A 26,755-nucleotide genomic window follows, 5' to 3' on the forward strand; every position below is an offset into this window, starting at 1 on the left:
ACCACAATGCAGAGAGCCACCACAAGGCCTACATGCCACTTAAATGCCACTTGCGCTCTATTTTGAGGGCATAAGTGAGACGTAAATGGCACACTGGACTTCTGCTGCATCTCTGCTCAGGGTTTCATTTCACCCTAATGTAGTAACATAATGTATGTACAGATTAAAAGTGTATAAATACTGGACATTTTATAATTTTAAACAAAATATTTCTCACTTTCTAAGACCCGAGAGCAGGATTTTGTGTTACCCCTACAAAAGCTAACGATGACATCACAAACACCTAAATAACTGAAGGGTTTAGGGTCTGATTCTGAGCTCACTTACACCATCAATGACGTAAAACAGAATTGGACCTTTCATTGCTAATTCTACACATTACAGGCCATTCTGTCACCGATTTGAGTGTTTCTTTCTAAACAAACTCTTCCAGGATGCTGAGCTGCAGGGCTGAGCAAACCTTTTGTCAGACCTGAGAAGCAAATCACACTCACTCTGCACAACGTTGCTGTTTCGGTGATCTTTGCTATGTCCCTTTTGGACAGTGGATAGAGACAATTCATCTGCAGTGGCCAGGAGGGGGAAATTGCAGTCTGTTGAAGTCAGTACCAAGGACAGAGACATTTCCTTAGCCCCCTTTTCCCTACACCAGCCACAGACCCTGGACTGACGTCTATGGGCTGAAATTTTCAAAGCCACATGTGGGATTTGGATGTCCAATTCCTGCTAACTGTAAGGGAAACTGGGTGTCCTAATCTCTTACCTGGCTTTGCAAATCCCAGCCATAATGTTTTGCAGGGTAGATGACTAAAGGATTCAGTTCTGCCAGTGGAAACCTTCCTCTGGCTACACTCCCACTGACAGGTGGAAGTTCTGTCTGGAGGAAGGACACTATAGCTGCACTGTTAGGCTGTCGTTTCAGAATGATCTATCCTGGGTAGGACTATAGGCCATGTACAGGGGGGAAAGGGAAGTAGTTGGTGCCCTTTGCAGTTGGTACGTTCTGTGCACATCATTTGCTTTTTCATTCTCCGGCCATAAGTGTAGCAGCAAGCTGGCAAATTCAGAGCCCTGGTTAATACCGACTTTCCAAATATCTGCTGTATATTAAGTTTGTGGGATGTCACTTTTCATCCCCCCCTCCCCCAGTACAAAGCTATTTAGCTCTATCAATTATGGTGCAAGCTATTAGAAAGCTAGGGCCCAGCCCTGACTTGAGGTTGCTGAGCTCCTGTCAGATGGCCAGTCCCTGAGGGATCAGGCTGGTCATTAGAGGTGACTCAGGCTTGCAGGTGTGTTGTCTGTTCAGCTGTGCAACTTCTAAATTCAAGCTGGACTATCATGAAAGGATGGTCTCTAGATAAAAGAAAAAGGTCCTCAGAAATAAATTCAAACCCGCAGCCCACCCTCTCTCTAAGGATTGGTCTCTGCAGCATGGTGTGATTTACGGCTCTGGCAGAAGTACCCGCACTCGCTTTCATCTGGCTCGCACGCTAAAAAGGATGCAGTGATGGGGGCTTCAGGGGAGGCTAGCAATGACAACATGGACCCAGGGAGGCCAAGCGGGCTTGTACAGCCCATGCTGCCATGTCTTTACTACTATTTTTAGTGAGCTAGCTACATTAAAGCTAGCGCGGGTATGTCTACCTTCCCCCTCCACCATTGCAGCATAGATGTGGCCTAAATGCCTCCTGCCTGGCTTGTAATGGTCTCAGTTCCACAGCATGTAGAATGCCCATCAGCTCCTAGAAGGAACTTCCATGATACACAGAGGGAACAGATGGCCAGTGTAACCCCTAAGAACCACATGTGATACGTGTTTCATGGCACAGCATGGAATCCAGGGATGAATACATTCATTTGCTTTCCACTCAAATGTTTCCATAGTTGGGACCTCCCAGCCCTGGTCTACACTGCAGGCTTATGTCGGAATAACGACATTGCTCAGGGGGTTGGAAAACCAGTCACATAGCTCCTGCCTCTGGGGGAGGAGGAGAACTGGCACCGACCGGAGAAGCTCTCCCATCAGCATAGGTAGCGTCATGACTAAGCGCTGCTGTGTAGACAAGCCCCCAGTCTCAGCCCCTGTGATACAATAGTGCCGACTACATATCTCCTCTTCGGTACAAACACAGCAGCATTCTGATCACCCAACATGGCGCCCTTTCCTGCAACCTCGTAACTAGGGTCCTACCAATTTCATGGCCCTGAAAAATGTGTCACAGACTATGAAATAAGCCCTTCTCCGTGAAATCTGATCTCCCCCTTACTGCTGGGACCGCCTCAGTCAGGGGGCTCCTAGCTGCAAGTCCTGCATGGGCTGGGGAGGGAGAGGACTTGTCCTTCCCCTGCACGGCCACTCTCGTTCTCAGGGGGAGATCAGACCCACCTCGGAGTGCCTCTCCTTCTGCAGGAAGCTCCAGTCCCAGAGGTTCCTGCAGCTGGAGGAGACTTGTGGAGGTGGGTCCAATATCCCCCTGCTCCTGGGAGCGCCTCAGCTCGGGGGGCTCCTAGCTGTGAGTCCCTGCTAGTCTGGGAAGGGTCAGGACTTGTCCTTCCCTTGCGTGGCAGCTCTGGAATGGCAGGACCTCCTGGTACCTTGTGGGTTGGGACCCCATGATTACAACACTGTGAAATTTCAGATGTAAACAACAAAAAACATTAAATTGACCAATTTAAAAACCCTCTGGCCATGAAATTGATCAAAATGGACCCTGAATTTGATAGGGCCCTACTCATATCCTTAGAGTTACTTAACCAGATTCACACTGGAGAGATTGGAAGTCGTCACATGACAAGGGATTTTCCAAGCTAGCCCGCTGCCACTATGTATTTATACAGCTTCCCAAGCGTGCCGCTGTTCAAAAACCTTCAGGGCAATTTGTGCATTGGGTGTAAGGACTGTGTAGCAATTCTGCGGTGACATCCCAGTGCTGACCTCTAAATGAGGACCCTGTAATCCAAAGAGCGGCACTTGGGGACTCATACGTACCTTTGCTATAATTGTGTATTGTTAAGGGACGGCTCTGGAGTGGGCATTTGTAGTGGGCAGCGCTGCTCTCTGTGACAGAAATCATTTCAAGCCGAGAGGCAGGCTCATTGCGTAATGCGAAGGTTAACAGTGTGCCGTCAGCCTGGGGGGCTGAGTGCTTTATAGTGGCCAGTCCAAAAAACCAGTGCTGACACCTGTTGTGAGAGGAACGGTTTTAAGAGTGATGATAGGGTTCTTTATGGGGAGGAGGTGGATGCCTGGTCTGGCTTCATTTATACATAAAAATACTTTCCCAAAAATCATAGGGGGCTTCTCCCCCTTCCCAGATTGGCTATTAAAGGGGGAAGGGATTTAGATGAAAGCTGCAGCTGAGGCATAGGGCTTAAATAGACCCGACAACCAAGTCTAATGACATATCTTTTCCTTTCACAGGCCTATACAATTCAGGGACAATATGCAATTCCACACCCGGATGTGAGTTTTACCCTAATTTTTCTTATACCCATTTTGCTCTTTTATGTCACCTGCATGATACTGTTAATTACTACGAATATTAATATTAGACAATAATATTAATAGCATATTCTCAAAGTAACAGTCTCTGTGTAGTATCTGTAATACCTTGAATAGCCTTTTAACCTATTAGCACTAAACTTTATTAATATTGAGGACTTGGCCTGATGTTAAATTCTTTGTATTGTTCAGTGCTATCCCTTTACTAAGACAAACCCTATATGCATTTTGTGCCCCAGAGAATGGTCAAAAATAGTCTTTTCCCTCTGTGTCCCTCCCTCCATAAAATGTTGCTAATGAAATGCGTACACTGGCTTATCCGGGTGCTCTTGTGAGGGGGTAGGTATATTTGAAAGCTTAGAGACTTATGGCTGTCTCATAGACTTTGCTTTCTAAAAGCGGTGCCTTCCCACAGGTTGGTCTGTCTTTGGGTATGTTGTCAATTGTATTGCAAAGGAAGTCTGGGCATCTGGTGCTGCTGAATTCTCTCCCCACTATTATTTTAGACTGAGGATTGATTTTGCAGTCAAACTGATCAGTCACCTAAGCATAGATGCACCCATTCCTTGTGTTTTGGCGGAAGGGACGAAATGTCCCAAGCTCTCTCTTTGACATGGCTTACAAGCAACATGCAAAAGTTCCCTAGAAATGAAGGGCAGTACAGGTTGCTGTGTTGAGTTCAATTCCCAGTCAGGGCTGTATAGGAAGGCCCTTGGTGCTCTCTGTCTTTTCTGGTAAGGGTGAGGATTTTTTTCTGTTGATCTTAATGTTAGTCAATGGGGGAGGCGACAGATGGAGGAGAGAAAGAAAAGGAGGTTCTGTGCCAAATTCATTCCTGGTTAATGCTTATTTCTAGTGAGAAAAGCTGGGCACAGGTGAGCAAGGAGTAAACACATCCCCTCTGCAGCTTTCACCCATGTGGCTCATATGCAGCCTCCAGCAGAAATTTAAAATTATCCTTCTTGACAGGTCCCCCAAGGGAAGGCGGGATGGATACAGACGCCACCATCTCCAGGAGACAACTCTCTCCTGGGGTGTAGGCCTGTTCCGTATCTTCCCTTCTTGGCCCGGTCTTTGTCATTTTGCAGCATTCCCTCCTTAGTGGGAGGAGACACAGGGAAGAAGGCAAAACCATATGTTTTATAATAGTGGGTGTGAACGAAGGCACGTGCACTGAGGCGGGGTGAAAAGAGGCAGTCTCTTAGCCTTCTATAGGTGAAAGGAAGAACTCCCAGCTACACTGCTCTTGGTGAGTGCTCGAGTAAGAGTGAGTCTAGTAAGACCTCAAGGTTGGGGACCACTTTTACAACAGGTGTGCTTATTCAGGTGGGTGGTTTAAGCCAATTGGCTTCTATCCAGGACCCCATCCATCTCTAGGAAAGCAAGGACATGGTCCCGCCCAGAGTCAAAGAGGAGGCGAGACAGAGCTGGGTGTCCTCTGCCTATTGGTGACACTTTGGCCCTGAGGTCTTTATGACCTTCCCCAGTGGCTTCACACAGGTGCTGAAGAGGAGTGACAGAGACACCATAGCAGGCAGCCAAAACAGCCCTTTGCACTCCCCTAAAATAAGTGGAGCTACTTTTAAGGACTACAGCCCTGACCTGCCAGGGGCCACAGCTGGATCAGCAGCACCTTGTAGTCACTAGTACCTAAAGCCACTGACCAACCTAGCAGTGTGAGCCCAGATGTCCCACCTCTGTTCGTTGTCGCGAGAAGACCAGTGACTGCCAAGATCATGCGATTGCCATGCCCTGGCCCAGCTGGAAGCCTGATTGAATGACACTGTGACGACTTGCTCAACTCACCCAGATCTGTGAGCCACTGCGTTACCGCTGTGCCTTAGCGGGAGGGCGCTTTGCTGCGGCTAAGCTGGGAATCTGTCCCTGACACGCCAGCCTGCCTGCCTTGCCAGCAAACCCTGCAGCATCTGCCAGTCCAGCCCTGCCCCGCAGCGATCCCCACTCCCGGAGCTCCCAGGGACGCCTCCCTGCAGCGTCCAGCCCCTCTCCCTGGGACCCGCTGCCTCCAGAGAGAGTGAGCACACAGCACCCTGCTAGGCTGGCTGAGGACTTCCCCTCCCCTGCTAACACACAGCACTGGGATGGGTGTGTAACAAAACAAGCCTGAGTTTATTAACAAAGGATATAGGCTTAAGTGATTTCAAGTACGGGTGAAAGCGATCTGAGAGGTGTGACAAAGTCAAGTGGTGCAGCTTCAAGAGGGTGGTCCTCTTGGGTTGCAGGAGGTGGGCGGGTGTGTTAGCCCTAGAAAGATAAAGGCCCTTTTCCCTATAATGGGGGTCAGCAATCTTCGGCACGTGGCCCATCAGGGTAATCCACTGGTGGGCCACGAGACATTTCGTTTATGTTGACTGGCCGCAGGCACGCCCCCCCCCCCCCCCGCAGCTCCCAGTGGCCATGGTTCCCCGTTCCTGGCCAATGGGAGCTGCAGAAAGTGGCACGAGCCGCAGGGACATGCTGGCCTCCGCTTCCCGCAGCTCCCATTGCCTGGGAACAGCGAACCGCAGCCACTGGGAGCTGCGGGGGTCCATGCCTGAAGACGGTCAACGTAAACAAAATGTCTCGCAGCCCGCCAGCCCATTAACCTGATGGGCCGCGTGCCAAAGGTTGCCAACCCCTGCCCTATAAGCTGAGAAGGGGCTACCTCAGGTCAACTAGGGACACCTGAATCCAATTAAGGGCTGCCTGAGGCCTTTAAAAACCCCTCCTCAGGGAGCTGGGAGGGAAAGAGACAGGCTTCTCCAGGGTGAGAGGCTGCTCTCATCTCTACAGGGGAAACAACCAAGCTGACTGCCTGTTTAGGGGAAGGACCTGCACCCTGGGGCCAGCAACAGGACAACCCCCCTCCAGAGAGGGGGTCAGGAAAAGGAATCCCCCTTTATTTTGTGTTTGTGAATTTGTTTCTTTTGTTTGGTGGAGGAGCCCTCGTTGGGCCTGCCCCGAGGCCTACCTTGAAAACATTGATAAATAAACCCCGAGTGGGAAGACAAACACTGTCCAGAGTGGACTGATTTACCCCAGGCACCGCCAGAGAGGGAAGTGGTACGCCCAGTGAGACAGAGAAGGTGTCTTACCACAAAGGTTATAAACAAAATGAACAAAAGACACTTTCCAGTGACTAAACTGTAACTTCAGCAAGTTACTATCTTTGTCTGAGCAGGTTTCTTATCTATAGTCCGTTCCTAGAGACTACAGGCTCCTTGGTTGAAGGAATGACCCCTGAAATCCACCCCCCTCTTTTTTTGCTTTTTGAAACCCAAAATGGAACTTTTTCATTATTTCATGTTTACCTTTTTCTACCACCGCCTATTTCAGAGGCAAAAAGGAAGGGAAGAAAAGGGGAAAACATAAAAACTAAAATAGTGCAAAGTGCAAGGTCATGCACTTAGTAACTAAAACAAGAATTTTTGGTCTAAGCTGGGAACGTAACAGAGGAGGAGAAAGAAAGAGAGAAACATGGGTGTATTACTCTCTCTAAATACGTCAAAGGGATAAACACCAGGGAGGGAGAGAAGTTATTTAAGTTAAGTGCCAATGTTGACACATGAACAAATGGATATAAACTGACCATTAACAAGTTTTCTAACCATCAGAGGAGTGAAGTCCTGGAACAGTCTCCCAAAGGGAGCAGTAGGGGGCAAAAAACTAGCTTGTTTCAAGACTGAGCTTGAAATTTATGGAGGGGATGGTATGATAAGATTACCTACAGTGGCATGTGGCTCATCTGACTGCTAGTAGCAAAAATCCCCAACAGCTGGAGATGGGACACTGGGTGGGGAGGGCTCTGAGTTACTACAGACAATTCTTTCCCAGGTGTCTGACTGGTGGGTCTTGCCCACATGCTCAGGGTCGAACTGATGGCCATATTTGGGGTCGGGAAGAAATTTCCCCCTGGGTCAGACTGGCAGAGACCCTGGGGGATTTTTGCCTTCCTCTGCAGCATGGGGCATGGGTCACTTGCTGGTTTGAACTAGTGTCAGTGGTGGATTCTCTGTAACTTGAAGACTTTAAATCATGATTTGAGGGTTCAGTAACTCAGCCAGAGGTTCGGGTCTTTTAGAGGAGGGGTTCTCAACCTTTTCTTTCTGAGGCCCCCCCAGACATACTATAAAAACTCCATGGCCCACCTGTGCCCCAAGAACTGGTTTTCTGCATCTAAAAGTGAGTGCCGGCGTTAGGGGGTAGCAAGCAGGTCAGTTGCCCAGGACCCCATGCCACAAGCGGCACCGTGAAGCTAAGTTGCTCAGGCTTCTGCTTCAGCCCCAGGTGGTGAGGCTCAGGGCCCCACACTTCAGCCCCATGCAGTAGGACTCTGGCTTTCTGCCCTGGGCCCCAGCAAATCTAACACTGGTCCTGCTTGGCGGACCCTGAAACCTGCTCACGCCCCAGACCCCTGGTTGAGAACTACTGTTTTAGAAGATGGGGTGGGTGAGATTCTGTGGCCTACAATGTGCGGGAGGTCAGACTAGACGATCACGATGGTCCCTTCTGGCCTTAAAGTCCATGAGTCATGGAGACCAGACTCTTAGAGCTGGTCCATTGCCGCATTAGCATAGTGGAAGGACCCTCCTGCAGGAAGTGGTGATTAGACCGTGATGAAGGCATATTCCTCTGCGTACTGTGGTCAGGCTGTTGCCTAAGATGAGCTCCATTGTGTCTGTTTGCATGCACAGCCTCAGAGACAGTTCAGGATATGATAAACCCATGAGGGTCATGAATACTGATCCTAGTGATTTAATGGAATATCAAGCTCATATTCTGTTAGTCTGTTTGCAAATGCATTCTGTGGGCCTCATGATGTGATTTTGTCGGATCTTCTAAGCTATGAAGGTTGGCCATAATCAGTACTTGGATGTGAGCCTTGCAGCTACGACACATACCGGCAGGTGCTTTAGAAAGTAATATTGGAGAGTCGGGAGGTGGGGCTCTTCCCTCGGAGGCAGCGCTGAGGTCGGACATCAGATGGGTTAGTAGCTTTGTGCTGCTAGAACCCCAACTTTTACACAAAGTGTAAAGTGGAGGTCCTGATCAGTTGTGTTCAGTAGAAATGCCTTTGCACTTTCCACAAAAATGAGTGCCATGGTGAAATTCTACTCCCTGAAATCTGTGGCATTTCCATTGGTTATGATATTCTTCCCTTCCTGGACTCCTTTGTTGTATATTTTTTCTGTGCACAGTTTGAAAGCTGCCAGCTTCTACTTAGGTTGCATTTCAGCAGTGGGTGAGAAGGTCACTTTCTCTATAGTTGGCAATCATTTTATGAAATTTGTGGAGTGTGTTGATTGAAGAGCCAGTCGCTGGATGAGTGATAGACAGGAGCTGTGTTGCTATTAATATGCTTGAGTGTCCTGATGCTTGTATTTAAATGCTAAGCAGATATGGGCCTGGTTAGTACTTAGATGGGAGACCAGGGCAAGGTGAGGTCTGTGGAATACATGTATCCTTTGTGTACCAGGCAGACGCTTACTGACCTCAGCTCTTGCTAGCTACTAACAGGATACCAGAGTCTCCTTTTGTTTGATAGGTAACCTTATTGGTTTTGATTTACTATGTCCCTAGAATATGTTAATCACAAATAAAGACAATACCTTATTGGACAGAGAGCTGCATGGATATTTCGCATAAGCCTGCACAGTCCACATCAAGTTTTGCAATTTTTATTCATTCTTGCCAGTATTCACATTTGTTGCTGCTTTTATTATTCTGTAGTGGTGATGGGGATGAAGGGAATACAGAAGATTTTTGAGGAGAAAGTATACAGATGACTATTGGGACATATTTTTTTGACAAAATACTGATAAAAATAGAAAACATGATTTATTTTAAATGTTTGTCCTTTTTTATAAACAATAAAGAAATAAGATGCAAAAGGCTGCTTTACTGCAACGTGAAGACAGAGATTTAATTGCGTGCTGCCAGGAAGCCAGATGCTCCCCTGGTGTAAACTGGCATAGCTTCAGTGGACAGTCTGGCCCAGAGCATTTAGAATTAAGGTTCCATGGGCAACTTCCGTTGTGTCCCCTTCGCTTATGCTTCACAACAGCATCCCTTATAACATGATCATACAACTCTAGGCTATGTGACATGTTGGACTGGATCACCCCATCCCTGTGACACACGTGCGTAGCACTTCATATCACTTATGCAACAGATGTCATTACAAAAACAAAATATGCCACGGTGGCCTCTCAGTTCAGCATGAGGGCAAACAATGGCAACCTCTTGACAGCACTCTTTGTGAACCATTGGCAGATGCTGTTGGCAAAGGAGCCAAAGGGAATTAGGTGCTCAACTCCCAATGAGCATCAATGAGGTGTGGGCACCTAATTCTCCTAGACCCCTCTGAAAATCTTAGCTGTCACCCCCATCACTCTGTGTTGTGCAATCTGCTGTTGAACAACCCATTGCAAATCTCATGTTGTTCAATAATCAGTATGGTTTAACATTTGTATTTCTGGCAGGCGGGTTTAAAACACACTACTTCTTGCATAACAACGTACAAATATCAGAGTAACAGCCGTGTTAGTCTGTATTCGCAAAAAGAACAGGAGCACTTGTGGCACCTTAGAGACTAACCAATTTATTAGAGCATAAGCTTTCGGGAGCTACAGCTCACTTCCTCAGATGCATATGCATCTGAGGAAGTGAGCTGTAGCTCCCGAAAGCTTATGCTCTAATAAATTGGTTAGTCTCTAAGGTGCCACAAGTCCTCCTTTTCTTTTAACGTACAAATAAAAGCTTTTATGGTGACACAAATGACACTTCTGAAAATGGGAACTACTGAAATGATGTTTACTATGCAGCCAAATGTAGTGGTAATAACACACAGACTGGGCCAAATTCTGTTAGAGGCACTGTTTTAGTCAAGTCTAACAAAGATCAGTGTTACCCATCCCTTTTAACACAGCATTGTCTATTTTTTCTAAGAAGTTTTTGTTTTATATATTTCAAGTTCTCTCCTTAAATAGACTGTGAATATGATGAGTCTACTTTGCTAGTCAGATCAACATGCCCTTCCTCCTAATTGTCCTTCTCAATACACCCAGCATTGACTCAGGCTATACTTCTTCTTGTTATGATGCAGCTCTCTGGCAGAGGAACAAAGCACATTATGGTATATACTGCATTGTGGAAGCATTTGCGCTCTGGTCAGTAACAGGCAAATAATATTTGTGATTTGTTCAATACTCTGTGGCCAAATCCTGCAGAATTTACAGAGACCTCATTCAATGCCTGAGTAATGTAGTTGTATCTCTTTCAAGGCTTTAGTATTTAAAACAATGCTCAATTAGTTAGTTAATGGAAATATGAAAACAATTTTACTAAGTAATTCGCTCTTTCACTTGCTGCAACACACATTTGTCTTTGAGCTTTCCCTTTTTATTGATACCTCAGCAATGTTGTTATCCTGGGGATTTGGAACTATCTGTAAGGAATGAATGAATATGGACATCCTGGGACAAACCCCAAATTCCTTGCTCAGTTTTCCCGTGGATAAATTGGTCACTTGAGTGAATGGGAGTTTTGTCTCAGTAAGGACGGCCCTTGGGCATTCATGTACAGACCGAGACAGGTAGTCTCCATTTGGAATTTGCAATGGAAGGGAAGCCAGTGGTGACTGGGAGGCTAGGGGTTCTTTGGATATGAGGAGCATAGGAACTGTTTTAGCATAGTGGGATCTCAGCCCTGAGCCATGCGCCAGAGCCATGCACGAGATTGCCCAGTTACCCGTAATAGGGTATAAGCAGACATTTTGCCAGTACGTAGTGATATTCTGCATCACTGCACATTGGTAGAAGCTAGTGCTCTCCCATCGTGGCAGCTTGGTTACCTGGATATGTCGTCATAGTTCTATACTGTGAACCTGAGTAAAGCGGAGGAGGGGACGGGTGGTGGTGGTTGGGGACTCCCTCCTAAGGGGGATGGAGTCATCCATCTGCCGTCCAGACCGGGAGACTCGAAGTGTGCTGCTTGCCTGGAGCTAGAATTCACGATGTGACGGAGAGACTGCCAAGACTGATCAAGTCCTTGGACCGCTACCCCTTCCTGTTTCTCCATGTGGGCACCAATGATAGTGCCAAGAATGACCTTGAGTGGGTTATTGCAGACTACGTGGCTCTGGGAAGAAGGATAAAGGAGTTTGAGGCACAAGTCGTGTTCTCGTCCATCCTCCCTGTTGAAGGAAAAGGCCCAGGTAGGGACCATTGAATTGTGGAGGTAAATGCATGGTTGCGCAGGTGGTGTCGGAGAGAGGGCTTTGGATTCTTCAACCATGGGATGTTGTTCCAGGAAGAAGGATTGCTAGGAAGAGATGGAATCCACCTAACAAAGAGAGGGAAGAGCATCTTTGCAGGCAGGCTTGCTAACCTAGTGAGGAGGGCTTTAAACTAGGTTTGTCAGGGGACGGTGACCTAAGCCTGGAGGTAAGTGGGGAAGTGGGATACAGGGAGGAAACATAACAGGGGAGGCCTCCTGATTCATACTCAGAAAGTAGGGCAACCGGCTAGTTATCTTAAGTGCCTGTACACAAATGCAAGTACCCTGGGAAACAAGCAGGAAGAATTGGAAGTCCTGACACAGTCAAGGAACTATGATGCGATTGGAATAACAGAGATTTGGTGGGGTAACTCACATGACAGGAGCACTGTCATGGATGGGTATACACTGTTCAGGAAGGACAGGCCAGGGAGAAAAGGTGGGGGAGTTGCATTGTATGTAAGAGAGCGGTATGATTGCTCAGAGCTCCAGTATGAAACTGGAGAAAAGCCTGTTGAGAGTCTTTGGGTTAAATTTAGAGGCGAGAGCAACAAGGGTGATGTCCTGGTAGGTGTCTGCTATAGGCCACCAGACCAGGGGGATGAGGTAGATGAGGCTTTCTTCGGACAACTAACAGAAGTCTCCAGATCACAGGCCCTGGTTCTCATCGGGGACTTCAATCACCCTGACATCTGCTAGGAGAGCAATACAGCAGTGCAGAGACAATCCAGGAAGTTTTTGGAGAGTGCTGGGGACAACTTCCTGGTGCAAGAGCTGGAGGAACCAGCTAGGGGCCATGCTTCTCTTCACCTGCTGCTTACAGAGAAGAATTGATAGGGGAAGTAGAAGTGGGTGGCAACCTGCGTAGCAGTGACCATGAGATGGTCGAGTTCAGGATCCTGACAAAAGGAAGAAAGGAGAGCAGCGGAATAAGAACCCTGGACTTCAGAAAAGCAGACTTTGACTCCCTCAGGGCAGGATCCCCTGGGAGAATAACATGAGGGGAAAAGGAGTCCAGGAGAGCTGGCTGTATTTTAAAGAGGCCTTATTGAGGGCGCAGGAACAAACCATCCCAATGTGCAGAAAGAATCGCAAATATGGCAGATGACCAGCTTGACTTAACAGAGAAGTCTTCGGTGCGCCTAAACACAAAAAGGAAGCTTACAAGAAGTGGAAACTTGGACAGATAACTAGGGAGGGGTATCAAAATATTGCTTGAGCATGCAGGGGTGCAATCAGGAAGGCCAAAACACAACTGGAGTTGCAGCTAACAAGGGATGTGAAGGGTAACAAGAAGGGTTTCTACAGATATGTTAGCAACAAGAATAGGGTCAGGGAAAGTGTGGGCCCCTTACTGAATGGGGGAGGCAACCTAGTGACAGATGATGTGGAAAAAGCAGAAGTCCTCAATGCTTTTTTTTGCCTCGGTCTTCACAGACAAGGTCAGCTCCCAGACTGCTGCACTGGGCAGCACAGCATAGGGAGGAGATGAGCAGCCCTCAGTGGTGAATGAACAGGTTAAGGACTATTTAGAAAAGCTGGACATGTACAAGTCCATGGATCTGGATCTAATGCACCCGAGGGTGCTGAGGGAGTTGGCTGATGTGATTGTAGAGCCATTAGCCATTATCTTTGAAAACTTGTGGTGATCGGGGGAGATCCCGGACGATTGGAAAAAGGCAAATATAGTGCCCACCTTTAAAAATGGGAAGAAGAAGAATCCAGGGACTATGTACTGTTCATCCTCACCTCAGTCCCTGGCAAAATCATGGAGCAGGTCCTCAAGGAATCCATTTTGAAGCACTTGGAGAAGAGGAAGGTGATCAGGAACAGTTAACATGGATTCACCAAGGGCAAGTCATGCCTGACCAACCTGATTGCCTTCTATGAAGAGATAACTGGCTCTGTGGATATGGGGAAAGTAGTGGATGTGATATATCTTGACTTTAGCAAAACTTTTGATACAGTCTCCCGCAGTATTCTTGCCAGCACGTTAAAAAAGTATGGATTGGATGAATGGACTATAAGGTGGATAGAAAGCTGGCTAGATCATCAAGCTCAGTGGGTAGTGATCAACAGCTCGATGTCTAGTTGGCAGCCGGTATCAAGCGGAGTGCCCCAAGGGTCTCTCCTGGGGCCGGTTTTGCTCAGCATCTTCATTAATGATCTGGATAATGGGATGGATTGCACCCTCAGCAAGTTCGTGGATGACACTAAGCTGAGGGGAGAGGTAGATACGCTAGAGGGTAGGGATAGGGTCCAGAGTGATCTCGACAAATTGGAGGACTGGGCTAAAAGAGATCTGATGAGGTTCAACAAGGACAAGTGCAGAGTCCTGCACTTATGTCAGAAGAATCCCATGCACCGCTACAGGCTGGGGACTGACTGGCTAAGCAGCAGTTCTGCAGAAAAGGACCTAGGGGTGACAGTGGACAAGAAGCTGGATATGAGTCAGCAGTGTGCCCTTGTTGCCAAGAAGGCTAATGGCATACTGGGCTGCATTAGTAGGAGCATTGCCAGCAGATTGAGGGAAGTGATTATTCCCCTCTATTCGGCATTGGTAAGGCCACATCTGGAGTATTGCGTCCAGTTTTAGAATCCCCACTACAAGAAGGATGTGGAAAAATTAGAAAGAGTCCAGCAGAGGGCAACAAAAATGATTAGGGGGCTGGGGCACATGACTTATAAGGAGTGGCTGAGGGAACTCGGGTTATTTAGTTTGCAGAACAGAAGAGTGAGGGGGGATTTGATAGCAGCCTTCAACTACCTGAAGGGGGGATTCAAAAAGGATGGAGCTCGGCTCTTCTCAGAGGTGACAGATGACAGAACAAGGAGCAATGGTCTCAAGTTGCAGTGTGGGAGTTTTACGTTGGATATTAGGAAACACTATTTCACTCGAAGGGTGGCAAAGCACTGCAATGTGTTACCTCGGGAAGTGGTGGAATCTCCGTCCTTAGACGTTTTCAAGGCCCAGCTTGACAAAGCCCTGACTGGGATGATTTAGCTGGGTTTGGTCCTGCTGAGCAGAGGGTTGGACTAGATGACCTCCTGAGGTCTCTTCCAGTCCTAATCTTCTATGGTTCTGTGAAATGCTGGCTCACAACACTTTCCTCACAACTCTTGCCAGCTCGTCAGAGTACAGAAATTAGAAATATAGGAGATGTTGTAAGCCGTTTAGGCATTGGTTCAAACAACTGCTTTACCTTACTGCCTGGCTGTGGAGTCCCCTAAGTCTTTTGAGTTTTTTCATTACACTCATATGCTTTTGTTACATATCCACATGAAAAATATTTTCATTCAATAATAGAAACAGAAAGGGTTTCACTGTTTCCCCTGGCCCTGAGCAGCTCCAATGAATGGTCTGTGGCTCCCAAAGTTGTTCCATTCGGCAAAACATCATCTCTTCACACTGACGTAGTTAGGAATGCTCAGGTTAATGAGCAATCTGGTTGGCTTTACTCCGGTTTCCATTTTACAGCCCAAACAGCAGTGGGCAGGGGTTGTGTCGTTCAGGGCAGGAAGGATGGGAAAGCTAGGCTGGTAATGGTGGCAGTGAGGAAAGAGCTCTTGTAAGATACTGCACAGCAGCTGTCCTTGGATGGCAGCGATGAGAGGCTTCAGCAGGGAGATGCAAATTTTAAAAGAGAAACGTGAAGGGCTAAAGAACCATTGAAAATTTTATCATTATCTTTGGAATGAACCCAAGGAGACTGTTTTGGTCTCCATTTTAGTGTAAAGCAGGATAAGGTCTGTTTTTTAAAAAATAATCCTGTTCTTTTTTTGTTTCAGTTAGAGAGTTGTCATGCCCAGTGGACTAACATGTCTTATCCCCGGGTTTCCATGTTGGTTTGCTGGACTCATACTGCATGTGACATTAGGGGTTATTCTCATTTTGATTCATTGGGACTTAGACACAAAACTCTCTGTGCACCGGCATGACACTGTGCCCCCTTGGTCAGTAACGCCTTGGGAGAGTTTAAAAGCAGATACTCCATGTCTGTTGTTGCACTAGAACACCTGATGCAAGCTCGCCCACTCGGGTTGGTTGGAATCTGGCCTACTCTTTTCCACTAGTTTGTTTAAAAGTTGACCACTTGCATGCCAAATGCTTCTGATGTTCTTACTTGCCAGCTCTCTGGTAACTGACTGTTAGATACCATTTCCAAAACTCCTCTCCGACTTCCCACCTGTTTTCTTCTGCCTCCAGGGCTTCACCCTCACCACTGCTGATGTCAGGCTCCCCTCCACTCCCTCCCTCAGACGTGCTGCAGGAGCCAGGACTTTTAGGATGTTGTTTCACATGCAAATTTAAATGACAACTCCCCCACTTGCCTGCAGGGGACTGGACTAATTGACCTAACAGGTCTTTTCCATTTCTGATGTCTATGGTTTTGTTAAACCTCCTAGGCCGCCCAAGCTCTCGAAGATTATTGAAGGGGGTGTGATACAGGGCACTCCTTCCTGCATACACAGCAAAATCTCAAAGGGGGCCTTATCAGGATGAAATTTCTACCTCTTCAGTTTTCTTAAATTTGAAGCAATAAAACGGAGCACAAAATGTATTCCAAACATATTCTTCTTCCGAGGTCTCTTTTTAAGGGGCCAGGAAAAGACTCCGAGCACAACAAGGGATTTGCAGGCTCTGAAATACTTACCTGTTTTAGCTGAAGCCCATGTTTTGCCAACTGCTGGGTAGTTTGTGTCAATAAAGTGACGACTTTAAGAGCTACGACTGGTTTGGCAACTAGATAAATTTCCCTTTCAATGTGCAGTATTCAAGTCAAGCAAGGGGAACATCCAGTGGGTAATGAAACAAAATGGCCAATTACTGTACACTTCTGATAGCTATCCCAGGGACTATCTGTGCTTTTTAAATATTGGAATTTGATTGTTATGGACCTGGCAGCATATTTGACACTGTTCAGATATTTTTACTCCTATTCTTCACTAGCAGCAGTCAGTGACAGTGGGTTACAAAGTCTGATCAGCCAAGTTGCATCTGGAATTGCTGTGCTTTGATACCCTTCTACCGGCTTTGACAGCTCCCTGTTCCATCAGGGCACGTGATGCTATCTGTGGGCTGGCAGGATCAGGAGAGATCTGCACTGACAAAGTTAAATGATTTCAGTTAGAGACCAAAACTGGGCTTGCTGCTGGTATTGTACTTCAGACCCTGATCAAGCACTTCTGCTAAAGATTTGGGCTTTACTGTATCTACCCAGGCCAAGTCCTTCTGTTAATGTCATGTTTGCCATGTCTTAACATGGCGTCCTGCTTTGGTTTTTTTATTATAATTTTGTTCTTAATTTTTTTGGTGTGACTTGTTGTATTCTATAACAATAACCTTCTTAGTTCTAATGTCCCTCCTACCCCTCAGCAGTTGACCAAGCTCCACCAGTTGGCTATGCAGCAAACCCCCTTTACTCCCCTTGGACAGACCACCCCCGCTTTCCCTGGTACGTACCCAGATGCCCTTTACAGATTTCCTTCTCTTCTTACCTGTAGAGTTTCTCTCTCTTTCTAAGCTTGTTTTATTTAATGGAAATAAATAGGACAAGTAAAGTGAAGTTGCAAATGTCAATGGTGAAAAGTTAACAAAGATTAGTATTTCAAAGTGCTTCTCCTTATGGCTCAGTTTGCTGTAATTGTGCATGTACAGTCTGCTCTTGGGAAGCCATGTTTATCTGCTTCCTGCTTTGCTAGCTTGAATAGAGGTGAATCAACTTTGGGATAAAACAAATGCTTGTGGGCCCTTTCTAGCACAGAGGACTGGGTATTCATTGCCACGGGTTGGTATGTCCTTTGGGAGACATTCATACACTCTGACAATGCTTCATTTGTTGAGCATTGTCTGCAGATTCAGAAATCTGTAAAGGCTGTGTAAATTCCTTTCAGCTCTTCCTATTGATCTCAGTCACTGTCCATCCAGGATGTTCTCTTCATATGCACAAAGTAGCTGTAGAATGTCAACAGAAACATACTGTACGTGAAGCCTCTTTGTTTTGTGCTTCATGAGAAGTGGTGGGAATTAGCCATACTTTTAGGGGGGAATCCTGTCCTCTGGTGAAGGAGGCCTTTGAAGCAATATGCTATAATGGAGGACCCGCAGAACTCTAGTTAGGGCTATATGTCTCAAAATTTGCTAGCAGAATTGATAATACAGTTTACATTTTTCATTGTGAACTAGGGTGGCAACTATAGAGTCGGGAATGAAAATACTTAAAATACCTTCATTCCTCTCGATGGTCAAAATGCCAACTGGAAATTCCTTTTCTGCCATTTTGTCCATCATATTTTGAGCTTCCTAGATGAAGTGACATTGCTTATCTCCTTGAAGGCAAAAGCATTAAATCTGTTTCTTCTTTGCTCTTCAGGAGAAAAGCTGCCCTTACATTCCTCCGAAGAAGCTCAAAATCTGATGGGCCAGTCATCAGGTAAAATAAAAGCTATAGGGAAATTAGTAGGCTTCTGTTGCAGTATTTCTTGAATAGGACCCCATCAGTGTTGATAATCATACATAAATTGTCTTATTGTGTTGACAAGACAGTACGACTTCCAATGGGCAAGAACCAATGGCGTAAGACAGTACCTGCCATTTTCTTTCTACAGTATGTCCAAGGAAGGGAATAAATTTACCCGTACTGTACTGTACTTCAATAGTCCATTAATATAGTCTCTTGATATAGGTGTATAATCGCCATTCATGCTAATGAGAATTATGCATGGTCAAGAAAATTATAGAATTATGACCTGTATTATTGTATTTGAGTTTTATACAGTTCTCCATGAGATAACAGAAGAATACCCATGGGAGGCAAGAGACAGCAATCCTACGTTAGTGTAGCTTTATTAATCCATCCAAAGGAAGGTAGCTTTCTAAGCTGTGCAAGGCATTCATGTATCTGAGTAAAGCTGTCATTTTTGATAAATTCCTATTTCAAATTTTCTGCGCTGACAATTGGCTAAGAAGCTAACACGTGTCAGTGCAGACTTTCTTTAATAATAATTGTTTATATCTTAAATGCAGTCAAAACAGGGTGTTTTAGCACTTGAGAGTAAATGATAGAAGAAATTAACCACTTGAAAAATATTGTTGACATTCACAACACTCAAAATACCTTTAATTTAAACATACATTTGGAAAATAATCATTTCATAATATGGCCTAGTGCTAATAAGTTAATGTATTTTCCGGTGAAAAATATTTTATTCTTCATGCCATTGAAAGGAATTTTGGGGATCTTATTGTACTATAATATCTCTTGCTGGGGAATGGAAGTACATTTCGCTAAAGCAGTATGGGTATATTTTATGGGCTATAGCCTCAGCTCATGGAAATCAGCTTAGTTCCAACGAAGCCAATGGAGTCACGTCTATTTATATCAGCTGAAGATCTGGCCTTATGTTTAAATCATAACCTTACGTATAGTCCTGGGTATTTTTAGTAAAAATCATGGACAGGTCACAGGCAATAAACAAAAATTCATGGCTCGTGACCTGTCCATGACTTATATTAAAAATACCTGTGATTAAATCTTGGAAGGGGGGTGTATCTCGGAGGGTATTGGGGGGGATTCCACTCGGGGGGCATCCGGGGCCAGCGGCACCAGCTGTCCGGGCCAGCAAACTGCAGCTGCTGCAGCCGGCCAGCCAGCCGGCCGGGGACCGCTGCCCGCAGCTGCCGGAGAAGGGGCTGGTGTGGCTATGCCCCAGGCCACTCCAGCAGTGGCTGGCGTGGCTGTCCTGAGGGCCACCTGAGCAGCTGGCCCCATCGCCAGCCGCTTGGGCAGCCCTGGGGTCAGCCACACTGGCCCCTGCAGAGTCACAGAGGTCACGGAAAATCGCAGAATCCGTGACTTCCACAACCTCCATGACGGACACAGAGCCCTATTTATAAATACATAAAAATGCCAACATAAATGTGCTGGTGACATCATACACATAGATCAGGCACACTGCAAAATGTTCTGACGACATTACTTAACCAAAAAGGCAAACTTTGACCACTGAAATGGATTCTGCAAGACTTAATCCCCGCCCCCCAAAGTATAACATGACACGCAAAAACTTACATTTTTCTGCATGTGTTGGTTTAGTATTTTTGTAATAGTTGGACAAATTGTGACCGTTGTTTTGTGCACATGACTACAACTCACTTTCTTGCTCTGGCATTCTTCAGTGCTCATGTCACACTAGTGTCATCCTAGCTCTGACACATGGAGCTAGGTTCTCGGCTGGATTAATTCAGCCCAGCCCTTCGGAAGTCAATAGGGATATGCTGATTCACACCAGCTGACGATCTGGTTCATGACCTTTCATTAGATAGCGTCCCCTCGCCTCACTCCCAGGAGATGTTATAAATTGTAACTGTGTAACATATTGATTCAGAAAATGTCTCCTGTGGAATTCCAAGCGGTTACAAAATTGAACCTCATAATGCACGTGAGAACCCCCTGAGAGAGTTCAAGGTCACGCACTCTGGGATTTTCCATCACTGCAGGTTGGTGCACTCTGAGGTGCAAGTAACAGGGACAACCCCAACTCCAGTGCATGGGACGTGATAGTTAGGGTGGCACCCAGCAAGGAAGCCAGAAGACCTGCTTGACCGTACAATGTTCAGTGGGGGAGAGGATGTTGAGATGGGCTCATCTAGGGGAATGAGGAGTAGGTTCTAGACAGACATAGTGAAGAAGGATCCATGGGGTCAGGACTGGATCAGAACTGGGAGCAAGGGGGAGATGGAATGGTGAAGAGTAGGGAATTTGTCCAGACCGGAGAAGAGTTTCCAGTCCCAGCTGAGTATGGGCAAATATTAGGACCGGCTATTATTTTGCCTCAATGATTTGCCCTTCCCATTAACACTGCGGGGGCGGATTTGTTAACCCAGAAAGGGAGTATTAGTGACAATGTGGAGTAATATAAAAGAAGGCTGCATCTATTTCAGTGAGTGTGTTACTCTGCAAGCCTGACTGGTGAGAAGTGCTTTTCACTAAGTCTTGGCACTTAGGAGCCTACTGCTGACCAGTAAAGTCCTTCCTCTGCTGTAAAACCAATATTAAATGCAGGGGAGAGCTAGTGGTGACAGTCTCTTGAGCTGGTGTCCCAGCCAAGGGCTAATGCTGCTTTGTGCCCACAACAGAGGGCTGCACGGCAGGATGGGTGTTCTTATGGTTAAGGCACTTGATTGGCAGTTGAAAGTCCTGGCTTGTATTCCCAGCTCTGCCACTCCCGTCTTGTGTCCTTAGACTATTCATTTAGGCCAAAATACTTAAACTTCGGCGCCTAAGATTACGCAACTAAGTCTATATTTAGATATTTAAATAAGTGCCCAGATTTTCAGAGCTTCTTAACAAATCCCTTGGAAATTTCTGGGACTAGTGAGAGCTCATCAGTTCTGAAAATCTGGACCCTTCGGTGTCTAACCTTGAGCAGCCAAGTTTGAAAATTGTGGCCTTACCTTTCCTTCAGTTTCTTCTTCTGGGAGATGGGTACAACACTTACCTGGCCTCCTGGGATGGTCGTGAGGCTAAATTCAGTAATGTATGGGAAGTGCTATATCTTCCAGCAAAGCAAAGCAATTTGATATAGTTATTTCCAGGAGTAGTCTCCGAAATGCCTATTTAAACTTTTTTTCAATGTGTTCATAGATTTCAGTCTTAGTGAGAAGTACTTTGTATCATGTCAACTCTGGCATGCTAAGGACAAAGGCAACACATCACATTTCTTTTAAGGATTTTTCCATATATTCACTCTTCACTGTATTATTAATGCAACATCAATCTTCCTTATGGACTTAATACTGTAAAATATGGTTGTTCTGATTTGAATTCTTAAAACACAATGATACCAACAGAAATGGAGCTCATTGGTTCCAGGGGTGCTGGAACAATTTGTACAGCGGGGGTGCTGAGAGCCATTGAACCAAACTGGAGTCAAAAATGGAAACCACTTCAAGCCAGGTGGTGCGGCAGTCCCCCCAGCCCACCCCCAGCACTCCTAGTTCCAGTATCTATGATTGGTTCGTTCATTTTCTAAATGTACTCTGTTGTTATCAGCAAAATTAGTTGGGAAATCATCTTTAGCAGTACAGAAAACGTTGGCGGAACTGAAGGATAGCAACACTAGATCATTGCTTGTATTGTTTGTATATTCCTTTTGGAGCAACTACAAAATACCACATGGCATGCAGCAGCAATTCTGGGGTAATTTCATTTCATGACTTGCATGATAGAGTTCAATAATGCCGCTGTGTTATTCCATAGAGACACTGTAAGTAACTGGCTTCATCGCTGTTAATTGGGGGAAATGATAAAACATGAGGCATTTTAGGAGCCGTGAAGGCCATCTGGCCTTAACGTACCTGCCTTTTCTTTTCTTTTTCTTTTGTTTCATTTTAATCCTACATTCTGTGTGCTTTTTCTCCATGCTCTTACTCCCCTATTTCTCCAGACACAAACCTTGGTGTCTCTTGAACTCATTTATATTCTTTGCCTCAAATTCCTTCCCTTGTCATTTATTCTATATACTGATTAAAGTTTTTGCGAGTAACTGTAAATTTATGTTGGCTACTAGACAGCTTCACTCTCCCAGTGCTGCAAATAGGGATATGAATGTCACTATTTCGGCAATGAATGAAGATCTAATAATCTTATTTAGAGAAACTACTGCTGACATATGCTTGGTCCTGTACTGAGAACAGTATGAAATGCTGATTGATTACATTTCAAGCTGCATAGATTTGTCCCCTGACACCTCCACTTTCATATTAATGGAAAGTGTTCTTTATCTCTTCAGGGAAACTGAAAGGAAATATATGTCTCTATACAAATCAATCACTAGGTACAGCATGTTTCTATCTGGTTAAACAATAATTCAGGCTCTAAAACTGGATGTCTTGATTTTCCTGTGGTGGAAGAGCAGGATGGGTATTGAATTCAGTTAGTCAGTTCCTGTTTTGTATTTTGTGTCTTTGATTCATTGCTGAGTGTAAATCTGTAATGCCTGGACTCCCAGCGTTGCATCGCAGAACACAAACGAGTCAACGTGAAGAAGTTCCTCTCTCAGCCTGTGTTATCTGATGCATTGTGACACAGTATTCCACTTTCACTAGCATTTGTAAACCACTTGTGAAGACTGCTGCCAGAGGGACATGCAGAAATATATCATCTAATGTAGCAATGCCACATGTCCTAACAAAGACCATTCTTGATCTATCTTGTACCTCCTCTCCATGACTGTTTCTTAAGCATATTTTGCTGTATCATGTGATCAGAGAGGTTTGTAGTGTGTATACTACTTACCCCTTGATGCCATCATCATGATGATAAAGCATTCATCCTATAAGGCATTTACTACTTCTAATTTGTTGTGGGCCATGTGATTTCTCACTCTCCAGTGCTTACTTACAGACTTCCCCACACAAAATGCACCTCTTATTTCTCATTGGTAGACTTCAAGCAATACAGGATGTTGCTTGCTTAACCTATTTCAGCTTTTCCCAGGTGGGTCTGTAATTTTGCACAATGGTTTTCAGTAATCTAGGGATTGTTTGAGTGTTAAAATAAAAGAAAGGAAGCATGGACTAGCTGGCAGTAGCAAGGAGCTCTTCCTCCTTGTTTCTTGGAAGGAAGACAAAGTGATGGAAAGGCACCTACAGTCACTGGCTTTTAGTCTGGAAGCTGTGAACCTCCTAATGAGAACCAACTGGGAGGGTTCAGGGTCCCAGAAGAACAGTGGTAACCAGTTGTAGGAGTGTTGGTAGTAATTTTGTTCCTTGTTATTATACCAGAATGTGTTGTCTGCTTACCCTCCTGGCCCTAAGGGAGTATGGAACATTTGTGATGTCTGCTATTTTGGTTAAATACCAGGCAATACACAGTGCTTTCTCTGCAAGCTATAATCATTTTCCCTTGCATATGCTCAGGTTTGGATGCCAGTCCCCCGGCCAGTACTCATGAACTCACCATTCCCAATGATGTGAGTATAGCACCTTTGAATGCTCTCTGTACCAGGATATATATGAAAGCTACAGATAAATCAGTTAAATAGCTATGTAGCAGCCAGTTCATTGAGCCCAGCCATGTTGTTTGGCAATGTTGTGTCAAAACATTTAGTATGATTGCTAGACTTAATGCACAGAATAAAACAAAGAAAGTTAAGAATGGGTCAGTCTGGCTCTCCCCTTTTTTTTCTTTGCTAGTTTAAAATCTATGACTATGTCTTTTCTTTAAAGTGAATTTAATGCTCATGAAATATGTCTGGTTGACAGCTCTAGAGAATGAGGTCATCTAATATTCCATGACCGGTACAGCACGAGGAGACTCTTTTCATGGTCCCATCAATGTGCTTTAGCTATGTGGACCCCTGTGATGTAACTGCCCACTCAACCCTTGTTCTCTCTGCTGACTGCCAGTTTACTATGTTTAATTTATTGTAAATGGATCTGGAAAGGGATTAACTATAATTTAATCTTGTTGAACAGAGAAAGGGAAATCCCAATTTAGGAAAAAAAATTGGCGGTTATGTGAAGGAAGAGTCTGAGACGATCGAGGTTCCTCAGCAGGGGAAGGGAAATAGAATGTATATTTTTGTAAATATTCATGCAGATTGCCTACGGGTGCACGTGCCCATGGTTGGTCTGACAGCGTCTGAGCTGTTGAGTGTCACTGGTGTGTTAGTATACAGTAAATGTCAAACTCACATGCTCAAATTTTCATAGAAATGAAGCATTTAAGGGCTAAACTCAGCCCCAGCTGAGGCACGGAGCTGTCCCAATGGAAAATCCAAGGATTCCAAGAGTCATTTCTCAGGTGGAGCTGCATGGGCATAGCCAGCTCTATGCTACTGGCTCCTCCCACCCGAAAAGTTGAAGAGTGTTAGGGACAGGGATGAAAGAGGCAGAGTACAGGGCACTTCACTGACCCTGGATTGCCACACTGGTTTCCCCAGGACCACTGCAGGCATCATATTTTAAAGCAGCCCTGAGGCTGCTCTACATGCCATCCAGGGGCATTTTGGTCTCCAGGCAGCCTAGGGTCAGGGAAACCGAAAATTCTCAAAACCTTCTGCACCTTGGCAAGCTTCAGCTGCACGTAGGAGGGAAGGTAGCATAGATAACCTAGCTAGTCACAGGACATTTTCCAAACCTATTCTTATTCCTCTGGTTCATAGGCGCTGACTCCCCTGTTTTCCCATGGGTGCTTGACCCCTGCACTGCTCCCGGCCCCGCCCTGACGCTATCCCTTCCATGCAGCCCTGCCCCTGCCCCGCCTCTTCCCAACCCCACCCCTATTCCAACCCCTTCCCCACCCCACCCCTATTCCAACCCCTTCCCCAAAGTCCTCTCGTCAACTCCGCCCCCTCCCTGCCCCTATTCCAACTCCTTCCCCAATCCCTGCCCCAGCCCCGCCTCTTCCTCGCCTCCTCCCCTGAGCATGCCACGTTCCCGCTCCTCCCGCTCCCTCCCAGCATGCTGCCAAACAGCTGTTTGGCGGCAGCTGGGGAGAAGTGCTGGGAGGTATGTGGAGGAGCGGGGACATGGCGCGCTCAGGGGGAGGGGAGGAGGAGGTGCGGTGGGGGATGAGGGAAGCTTGGCTGCCATTGGGTGCAGAGCACCCACTAATTTTTCCCCATGGGTGTTCCAGCCCTGGAGCATCCACGGAGTCGGCACCTATGTTCTGGTTCATCTCTGGAAAAAGGGGCAAAGAGTGATGTGGCAAATTTTCAGATGGTACAAAATTATTCTAGATAGCGAAGTCCAAAGCAGACTGTGAAGAGTTACAAAAGGATCTGACAAAACCAGTGACTGGGCGATAAAATGGCAGATGAAATTCAATGTTGATAAATGCAAAGTCATGCACATTGGAAAACATCCCAACTCTACATATAAAATGATGGGGTCTAAATTAGCTGTTACCACTCAAGAAAGAGATCTTGGAGTCATTGTGGATAGATCTCTGAAAACATCCACTCAGTGTGCAGTGGCAGCCAAAAAAGCGAACAGAACGTTAGGTGCCATTAGGAAAGGGATGGATAAGACAGATAATATCATAATGCCACTATGAAAATCCCTGGTGCGCTCACACCTTAAATACTGCAGGCAGTTCTGGTCACCCCATCTCAAAAAGCATGCATCAGAAATGGAAAAGGTACAGAGAAGAGTAACACGATGATTGAGGGGCAGGGAACGGCTTCCCTATACGGGGAGATAAACAGTCTGAGTCTTTTTAATCTTAGAAAAGAGACAACTAAGGGGGGATATGGTCAAAGTCTACAAAATCATGAATGGTGGGGAGGAAGTGAATAGGGAAATGTTATTTATCCCTTCATATAACACATACATTAATAGGCAGAGGGATTAACACTACCATAGGGCAGTACTATTTCACACAACGCACAGTCAGCCTGTGGAACTAGTTGTCAGGGGATGCTGTGAAGGCCAAATAACTGGGTTAAAAAAAGAACTGGATAAGTTCATGGAGGATGAGTCCATTGATGGCTATTAGCCAAGATGGTCAGGGATTCAACCCCGTGCTCTGGATGTCCCTACACCTCTAACTGCCAGAAGCTGAGACTGGATGACAGGGGATGGATCACCCAATAATTTCCCTATTTTGTTCGTTCCCTCTGAAGTACCTGGCCCTGATCACTGTTGGAAGACGGGATACTGGGCTAGATGGACCTTCGGTCTGACCCAGTCTGGCTGGTCTTATGTTCTTAGGAAAATCCTCTTGGGGAAATACCTGGTGCTTTCCTGTGCCTTGATTCCCAAGGGTTCAGGTAGTTGTCATCTCAGGATTGGAAACATGAATGCAGAGATGGTTAAAGCATTTTTGTGAAGATTGGAGCAACTATTTGCAGAAGGATCTAGTCTCTGATAAATTATAGCTCTCTGTGAAGGTGATGTACAAATGTAAGTGGGGGAATAGTCCCGCTATTGTGGGGAACTTTCCTGGCTTCTGCACTACCCCGGTG

The 26,755-nt window shown here is 45.9% G+C and overlaps 1 protein-coding gene across 1 annotated transcript in view; it reads left to right on the plus strand.

Moving 5' to 3' along the window:
- PCBP3 (poly(rC) binding protein 3) overlaps window positions 1–26,755 on the plus strand; it is a 107,544-nt gene that overhangs the window by 67,010 nt on the left and 13,779 nt on the right. Inside the window, exons 9-12 of the mRNA XM_084642714.1 lie at window positions 3,425–3,466; window positions 17,160–17,238; window positions 18,157–18,216; window positions 23,706–23,758. Coding sequence (XP_084498840.1) covers window positions 3,425–3,466; window positions 17,160–17,238; window positions 18,157–18,216; window positions 23,706–23,758 — 234 coding nt within the window. The remainder of the gene's footprint in view (window positions 1–3,424; window positions 3,467–17,159; window positions 17,239–18,156; window positions 18,217–23,705; window positions 23,759–26,755) is intronic.

Source organism: Lepidochelys olivacea (genome assembly GCF_965140295.1).
Source record: "Lepidochelys olivacea isolate rLepOli2 genome assembly, chromosome: 11".
NCBI classification, from domain to species: domain Eukaryota; kingdom Metazoa; phylum Chordata; order Testudines; family Cheloniidae; genus Lepidochelys; species Lepidochelys olivacea.